Below are 9,347 nucleotides of genomic sequence, written 5' to 3' on the forward strand. Positions count from 1 at the left end.
TATGATAGACCATTTGGTAAAGGCAATCAGTTGTTGGATATTTTTCATTTGTCTATGTTTCTTTGAACTCTACAAATGATTTATTACTACTAAATAGTTGTTGATAGTGATCTAAATCTCATTCTGACTTAGGATCCGCAATCAACTGATAGATGATCTATCTGAACCCGTGTTATAGTTACCGAAAAACCCTATAGAGGTTCTCTTTCTCTCTTTTTCTATAGCATAATTCCATTTACACTCTATGTTTAATATTAACTCTATGGTTAAAATATTTGTTTGATACATCTACGGGTTGTATATTTGAATTTAAATCCAAATTATGGAAGAAAGTGAATATGAAGTAACTAAAATTTCCAAAAAAGGCCGACATAGGAAAAAATTACTTTATAAATCCATTTTACAATTAATGGAATTTTATTTCAGCGATTCTAACCTCGCAAAAGATCGATTTTTGTCTCAGTTAATTAATGATGATCCTTGTAAGTATTTAATGAAAATAACTGTTTTAATGCGAATAATTGTTTTCTGTTTCAGATGTTGATTTGAATATATTTCTAAAATTTAATAAAATAAAAAAATTGAATTGTACTATAGACGATATTCGTAAAGCGATTGGTAAATCAGATTTAATAGAACTGTCCGAAAATAAGGAAAAAATAAAAAGAAAACTGCCGATTAAAATCAAGGATAACGTCGATTTATGTACGGTGTATATTGAAAATATCCCAGCAGATGCCGATCACGATTGGATCTCAAACATTTTTTCAGATTTCGGTAAAGTGGTTTATGTATCCATACCGAAATATAAACATAATAAAACTAATAAAGGTTTCGCGTTTGTCGAATTCGAAGACGAAATAGGAGCTAAAAGCGCCCTTGGTTATTTCGAAAGTATCGGGTGTAAAATGCCATCAGAAACAAGCCCAGAACAGTTAAAAAGCATCCGAACGTTCGAAGAAAAAACCAGCGAAAACCAATTGACGAAAAAATACGAAGAAAAACCAAATAATGAAGAAACTAAGGAACCGAACACGAATTTAAAGAGAAATTTGGAAGATGAACCGGAAATCGTGAATAAAAAAATCAAATTAGATACAGATCAGCAGAAAACGAAAAGCGCTGTGGAAAACGCGGAAAATATAGACGCCGATCACCTGGAAAGAAAAAATTCAGTGGAAAACGCAGAAACTTTAGATACCGATAACAAAAAGAAGAAAAAACATAAAAAAGATAAAAAGAAGATTGTAATCAGAGAATTGGGGCTTCAGGTGTTATTAAAGTGAGTAAACTACAACATATATTCCTGAAATATTGTTTTACAGATTTTTTTTAGACCCGAATGGAAAAAAATGCGAAATCGTTATTTGGATCTGCAGAAAAAGCAGATGAGGGAGTTCAAACAATATTTGCACAAACAGAAATACAACCAAAGGAATTTTGATGGACCGAAGAAGAATTACAGCGAAAATACCGATAATTCACAAGAAAACATTAAGAATGACGAAACCACAAAGGTGGAATTCGTAAAAGGAGTTATAGTTAAAGTGAAATTGCCGGAAACTGTTGTGGATACCAAAAAAATCAAGGTAAGTCCTACTAGATTCGTTTTATTTTGAAAAAAAATTTGAAAGTGTTGGTAACTTTGATATTTCTACTTCAATATGATTAAATATTATTTATTTGTTTCTAAAACATGTCTAAGATGAAAATTTTTGATAATATTTTGTTCTAAATACCCAAACATACCTATTTTTTTGCAATAAACGCAGGAATGTACTAAACACGGGAACTGTCAGTTAAATGCAGGAATCGTTCGCCATTTTATGTGTATAAAAACAGGAAACAATCAAAATCTTCTGTCCTGAATAAATTTGGCCATTGTTTGTACTGATTACTTAACCACGTAATCTAAAAAGTAGGTAAACCAAAGGCATGCTGAAATTTTAAATATTTTCAGACTGAAGTAAAAGCTTCATCTTCGGATATTAAGTACGTCGACGTTCCTCTACCGACAGGAAACGAGATTTTTATAAGATTTTCGAATGATGAGAGCGCAAAAGAATTTTGTACGAAAGATTTCTTTGGGGAAAAAACCGTTTTAGAAGGTGACGACGAACGAGCTTATTGGGAAAAAATTAATAACGACAGAAACGTCAAGTATTTAAAAAACGTCAAAAAACAAAGAGGAAGGGATAAGCTATTGAAAAAAGCTGAAAAATTGATGGCCACTCATATAAAATTCGATGATGGCGAGTAAAATTGTTATATAAGTTAATAAATTAATTTTTTTATGCATATTGTAGTTTATTACACCCTTTCCCTAAATCTTGTACAGCCCTCGTATACCAATGATAAACAAAAAGTGAAAATAACACTACACTGTATACAGAGTACGATGGAACCGGTTGCCTTATGAATGTTTTCGATAACCCTCGTATATAATTGAAATTCAAAACTTACACAAATTAATTTTTTATTGATCTAAAAATTCAATTTACAAAAACAGTGAATTTAAACATAATTTACGAAATAATATCGATTATATTTATCTAAAAATAAAATATATAGTATGAATGAAAAAAAAAATACTTTTGAATACCCTCCCCGTAGAAATACGTTCGTTTCAACACCAATTTAAATAAAGTATAATTCACTACCTACCTAGCTAGTTGTCTACTAAGTATAGGCCAAGGCTAGATCTTATAGTTAGGTTAGGTATAATCTAAAACTAATATTTAACTTCGTTTATAATTAAAATAAATTTTTCATTAACTTATAACAAAAACGCAATTTGTTAAATAATATCGATTCTACTTATCTAGAAACAAATTAATTTCGTATGAAATGAATGAATGTACCAAAAAACAATACCATTCGCTAGCTACCTAGTTAGTACATTTTGACATTGGATTATGCTAGCAATGTTGCCATAGATACTACAATGGCGTGGTGTTTCACTTATTGTCAGAAAAATAATAAATTTTTATCCAAAACAGAGCTTTGTGATTCGTGTTGTTTATTTTTAATTGTATCACGAGAGAAAAAGTAATCTAGAAATTATATATACCATATTTGATAAACAAAATACAGTTCGAAATCCAACTCATCTCGTATATCAAATAGACTACTACGTCAAAATAATAGCCATAACTGAGCACGTTGTAAAATTCTTTTAATAAGGTTTGCATAATGAATTTAGCTTAATAAAGACTAAAATGAATAAATATAATACAAATACAATAAACAAATCCTATTTATGAATTAAATAGAAAGCTCGTACGACTTATGATAATTTGATAACATAAAAGGGGCAACGTTGCGTTACTTTCCAGCTAATTGATATTTCGTGACATGGCTGTTTAATGTCTTTACCTAGCTAATTGCCTACTAAGTGCAGGCTAAGATTTTTGCTATTTTATAAATAACCTTCGTATTTAATTTAAATAAAAAACGTACACAAATTAATATTTATTAACTTAAGAAATTATCACAAAATTTAATTTGCAAAAACTATTAACTAACTAATAATAGGAAAAAAACATGTACGATTCATGAGTTGATACTTATGAATAGCTTTTAGGTCGTGGCTATTCGCACGTTCCCGTGAAAACACGGGACACGAATGGAGTAATAGAAAAATCCGTGGTAATTATTGAAAAATTAGGTTATGTAGAACAGTATAAGTGCAAATAGTCACAGCCTATTTTTTTATTCCAAAATAAAAGAACTTTAATATGATACCAAATAAAAGGAAGAATTGAAAAATTGTAGAAAGTATTTGAAATTATGAAGGCACTGATACCAGTAAGAAGAAATACTGGAAACTACAAATGAATTGTGTGTATACAGGGTGTCCAAGAATGCCATACGTACACAATAAATTACTAGATTCAATTTTTTTTATATTTTTATCTGAAAGATACTGTAAAAGACAACTGTAGTTCTTTGAAGATGACGCTATTTACAGAGTTTTTTTGGTTAGAACCAAAATAAAAACAAGATGACCAGTATAAAATTATTGAAAAAACTTCAAGATACACGTAAGTAAGGTTAAAAAAATTGCTGTTTACCACACCAACACTAATTTCCTGCAATATAATTCACCTATGGAAGGAAATAATGACCAAAAAGTGTAAATAATTGATGCAGTCTTTAATATTATATCTAGTATATGCACTCGAAATTTTGTGCACACCCTGTATAACAAAATTATCAATAAACGTATAAGTGAGATATTTTCCATATTTTTGATTATAAAACCGGTGTTAAAACACAAATTAGAAAAAAATTCATTGAAGTTGGTTGATTTTTTGATTATAAACAAAATGGTGACAACTATAACTATTCAAATCACCGAAAAAAGTGGATTTGGTTGAACAAAAATCACTGTTTACCACACCAACACTAATTTCCAGCATATAAATCACTTATGGAAGGACTAAAGGACTAAAAAGTGTAAATAATTGATGTATCATTAATACATCTATTATTTGCATTAGAAAGTTTCTGTACACCCTGTATAATAAAATTACCGATATCGATACACAAAAAAACTTCCTAAATATTCATATGTGAATAATAGTCTTGGAAAACCTGCACATAAATCTCTTTTTCCGCTTGAGTCATCTCGGCAATGATAGTATCATTAATATCTGTGATAGAGTATCTTTTATTACCCACTGTAACGCTAGGAACATCGTCGGTGTCCTCATCTTCCGAATCCATCGTTTCTACGTCTTGTAACTGATCGTTAACATCATTCATTTCGTCAGAACTGGATTCGGAATCATTATTAATACCCTTAATAGCATTCGTTGTTGTATTAGTGTGTCGTTTTTCGTGTGCTAAAAGAACCGACATGATATCGTCGTTTTTATTGTTTGTAGTAGCCGCATCGGCGATATCGTTAATTCCTTCGGTGTTACTGGACTCCTGTGAATCCATATTCGAAATAACAGTGGATTCTGTCATCCAAATAGGTTGTTCCTTTCTGTTAACATTAGAATTACTTTCCTCTCCAATGGTAATATCCACTCTAGTTTCCTCCACTGCGAATCCTCCTCGTCTCGTCGCTTCTCCAGACCATTCTTGTCCGGGTAAGGGAGCGTTCGATTTTTTATCTAATCCTCGAATGGTGCTTATATCCACAGGTTCTGGTTCTAGTATTTCGGGTGCTAATTTGATGCCTTCTACTTCACGTAATAAAATATAAAGTGGTTCGAGTTGTTCGTTAAATTTAGCTAATAGTAGCCTGGAGTCTTTTTTCGGTAACGCGGAAGAATCTTCTTCAACAACTTCTCTACAATAAGTACAATGAAATTCGCCCGTCGTGAAATCAAATAACTGATCTGCTTCTAAATCTGTGAATGTTTTAAGACATTTTGGACATTTAAAACTAGCCCTACTAGTTGCATCCCTTTCCTCAGTCTCTAATCTTTTTCTCATTAAATCTAATTTATATTTAACAACGTTCACAAATGTTTTGTAGTTAATAAAATAATAATTAACTTTTTGAGCTTTTCCGTCTAATCCCGTTTCCATTCTTAACCTAACTTGAATGAATTTATCGTTTTTTAACGTGGCTATTCGAGCTCTCAACATCTTTCTTTCAAATTTTAAAAGTTCGCATATATCATCTTCCTTCATGCAAGGATTTCTTACTAACATATCGATGATCAAAGCATCTTCTATTGAATAAAAACCTCTTACCACTAATCTTGCTAGCTGTTTGAGGCTACTAGGGACTTCGGTTACTAATTTTTCTTCAGTCATTATTTACTTTTCATAATGCATTGTTGATCGAATTACTGTTTACGATTGAAATTTTTAGGTTAAGCTAAGATTTTCTTCTTTTTTGTCATTTTTACTGAACAATCACTATAATCAACCAATTCGTAATGATATAAAATTTAATTAACCTAAAGTTGATAATATCTTCTTAGATTGGAATAAATCCTTTTCGGATAATTTTTCTATTTTTTTTATAAAATTTCTTCTAGATACAATTATATGTTTTTAAATCGTCTTGATTTTAGGTCTCTTCTGTTATAATATTAGATTTTTTAATAATTAAGAGACCTAAACTCAAGACGATTTCAAAACAAAAAACATATATAAAAGGTCTAAAAAATTAAAAAAATTACAATTCTATAATGGAATATCAGTGTTATACAGGACAGGATCCTACTAAAAAAAAGAAGAATCATCAGTACATGTTTATCAATAAATCAGATTAGTTAGAAAAAATAAACTTATTTAATTATTAAATAAACGGAAAATGTTTGAAAACGTTGCTAAGTAACACTACAAGTTTAAAAATAAATAATTATTCATAAAATTTAATTAGAAGCACAATCAAAACTGACAAAATACATCAAAAAGGAATCGTGATGGCCATAACCTCGAAATGGAAAACTTTTTCATATTTTATATTGTATTATGAATTTTCATTGGAAATAAGGTAAAAATATAATGAATTTGTTAAATTTCTATCGAAAAAAAAAATTGCAAGTATCATTTTTGAATGAAAATTACTGACGGTGACTGAATGTTAGATAGATTTAGAAGAAATTTACTCGACGTTTCGTCTGTTATTGTAAGTCATCTTTAGAGAAAATTAAGATTAGTAACCACTAAAAACAAGTTCTGCAACTTCAGTAGGTACAAGAAAAGGTTAATTCAAGTGATATTAAACAAAAAATTTATTATAGAACTTTAATAACATAAAATTGATTTTCGTTGAGTGATAATACAAAAAAAAGTCTAATCAGTATCATCATCGCTCTCCTTCTTCCTTTTCTTTCCCCTTTCTTCTTCACTTTCTGATTCTTTATCTTTCTCATCCTCGCTGGAGTCATCCATTTTTTCCTCCTCCTCTTCATCATCATCATCATCATCTTTATCCTCGTCGCTGGATTCATCCTTCTTTTTACTCTTTTGGGCATCATCTTTTTTACTTTTACCGGCTTCTTTCTTTTTGGCAGGTTTATCATCGTTATCATCACTAGTATCGGAATCATCGATATATTCTTTACTTTTGATTTTGCCTTCGGCTAGTTTAGGAGAAGCGGAACGTTTCACCGATGGTTTCTTATCTTTTTTCCCTGAAGATTTTTTGCTTTCGCCTGACGTAGCCCCCCCAGAAGCTTTGAATTCTTTCATTTCCGCCTCGTATCTTTCCTTATCTTTTTTAGCCTTCTCCTCCCATTCCGATTTATCCTTCAATTCCCTCCACAATTCCCCGCCTTTCTTAGCTATATCAGTGAAAGATATTCCTTTGTTTTCTTCTTTTATTTTGTCCCTGTTCGCGTTCAACCAAAGCATAAAAGCGGTTATGGCCCTTTTCGGTTTATTGTCGCCTTTTTCTTTCTTTTCGCGCTTCTTCCTCGGCGCTTCCGATACCGTTTTCGTTTTCTTCTTTTCTTTCTTTTTCTCTTTTTTGTCGCCATCTCCGCCGCCTTCTTCATCGTCGTCTTCGGAGGAACTGCTGTGGTTGCTGTCGTATTCTTCTGCTACGTCGCTCTCAACTTGATTAGGATTGAAATCTTCATCTGTGCTTTCATCTTCTTCGTCGTCGTCGTCGTCTTCTCTTTCTTGTCCTTCTGCTTTGACTCTTGCCAGATAAGCATCCGGAGCTGCTTCTTCATCCGAATCTCCAAAGTCATCTTTGTAGGACGTTTTGTCGGTTTTGCCCCTATTTTTGATGTTGAGTTTCTTTTTTGTAATGAAGTCGAACAATTTTCCGTATTCTCCTTTTTCGATGCTGCTGAAAGTATGAACAGTACCTGATTTTAGTTCGATTTCGAAATCGAAAGTTCTGGTGTTGCCGCCACCTCTGGCAAAGTTGACAGAAGTGATTTCTTCGAATCTAATATGAATTGGAGGTTTATGAACGTAGATAAAGCCCCTTTCCAAAGGATAAAGAAGACCTGCTGCAGCTTTATACGAACAACTAATAGCCGGAGTTCCAGAATGTCCTGAAACAATTCAAAAAATAAAAACTAGATTTCAAAAAAAAATCATAATTAAATAAATCTCACCAATAAACGCTCCAGGTCCAGTTAATTTCGTATTGATGATGTGTTTCATTATGTTACTCATGACCTCGAAAGTCGGTCCGCTAAGTTCCTTTTTCAATTTCCCATCAAACTTCTCTTTAAGCTCTTCATCGGTGAAAGGTAATTCCACTGAAGTTTCATCTTGATTAAACAAAAATACCAAAAAATGATACCGGGTTTGACCTTGTTTTATAGGAGGATCCAAACTCACAACGAAAAACATTTGCCTGCTATCTTTGTGGGGTAAAAGGAATAGTCTCAATACGGTTGTCATGGGGATTTTGTAATCGAAAGTTTTACCGTGAAGTTGAAAGAAAGTTTGGAAAATTTTAATGTCGTATCGACCCCTCGGCGTAAGACAATGGATTTCTCTAAATATCGCAATAGCGTCGCCAGAAATATTGATAACACTTGCTTTGTTCATCACTTGTTGTTGGAATGCTTCGACGGGATCCACGTCCCCGGCCATTTCGGTAGCGGGTATAAAAAATCGCATTTCCATCAAACTTACTGGGGCGTCATCATTTTGGTGAAATTCCATGGTGATTTCATTTTTACCTCCAGTACATTGAGAAACGTGGTTTAATGGTATTTCAAAGGAGCTATTAGAACCAACATCGAAACTTAATACTGATCCGTTGAATTTAGCGGTACCCCAATTCCATCCTTTCGTGCTAAGTTCTTTTTCCAGCATTTCTATCTTGTACGATTTGCTGAAAAATTTTGCTATTTTATCTTTATCGGAATCCTTAAATCCGACGAATCGGTGTAGAGTTCCATTTTTAAGAAATAATCTAATACCCCACGTTCCGGCGAAATTTTGAAAATTAACCACATCAAAATCCGTGGCAGGGATCTGCTGAACTTTACCGCTTTTGCTGTTTTTGAAAATAAGATTTTGTTCAGTGAGTTTTAGTTTACCAGCAGTCATACATCCTTTAATTTCCGCGGATATATCGGAAAATTCCAACTCCATTGTCACTTCACTTCAAATCGCGACGAAATTTATAAAATAATCATTCACTTACCGCCATTTGCACACAAAGATATGTCACTATCTACTTCTTTTTTACTAATAACATTTTAAACAATATCAATATTGGTAATTATAAATATTAACCGAAACGATTATTGAATGGTAATAAGTCTTTTTATCATCAATATAAGTAGAATTTCTCGATTATATTCAAAAGATAAAAATGTATATTATTTCACGAATTAAACGACGATCTTCTATCCTTGTTTAACGCACACCGGAGAGATAGATAGAAGATATTTTCCTCGTTA

The 9,347-nt window shown here is 31.9% G+C and overlaps 3 protein-coding genes across 3 annotated transcripts; 1 reads left to right on the forward strand and 2 right to left on the reverse strand.

The window, feature by feature from the left end:
• Nucleotides 1–234: 234 nt before the first annotated feature.
• LOC130902715 (la-related protein 7) lies at nt 235–2,298 on the forward strand. The gene is made up of 4 exons (XM_057814969.1): nt 235–482; nt 538–1,282; nt 1,337–1,589; nt 1,961–2,298. The coding sequence occupies exons 1-4, from the start codon at nt 323–325 to the stop codon at nt 2,258–2,260; spliced, it is 1,458 nt and encodes a 485-aa protein (XP_057670952.1). The 5' UTR covers nt 235–322; the 3' UTR covers nt 2,261–2,298.
• Nucleotides 2,299–2,577: 279 nt separating this feature from the next.
• On the reverse strand, nt 2,578–5,835 carry LOC130902716 (general transcription factor IIE subunit 1). Its single transcript, XM_057814970.1, has one exon. It carries the CDS (start codon nt 5,773–5,775, stop codon nt 4,561–4,563), a length of 1,215 nt encoding a protein of 404 aa, XP_057670953.1. The 5' UTR covers nt 5,776–5,835; the 3' UTR covers nt 2,578–4,560.
• An 851-nt stretch (nt 5,836–6,686) lies between these two features.
• LOC130902718 (FACT complex subunit Ssrp1) lies at nt 6,687–9,224 on the reverse strand. Its single transcript, XM_057814971.1, has 2 exons — nt 8,043–9,224; nt 6,687–7,979 (listed from the first exon to the last, which is right to left on the reverse strand). The coding sequence occupies exons 1-2, from the start codon at nt 9,034–9,036 to the stop codon at nt 6,766–6,768; spliced, it is 2,208 nt and encodes a 735-aa protein (XP_057670954.1). The 5' UTR covers nt 9,037–9,224; the 3' UTR covers nt 6,687–6,765.
• Nucleotides 9,225–9,347: the final 123 nt, after the last annotated feature.

This window comes from Diorhabda carinulata, chromosome X (genome assembly GCF_026250575.1).
Source record: "Diorhabda carinulata isolate Delta chromosome X, icDioCari1.1, whole genome shotgun sequence".
Classification (NCBI taxonomy): Eukaryota; Metazoa; Arthropoda; class Insecta; order Coleoptera; family Chrysomelidae; genus Diorhabda; species Diorhabda carinulata.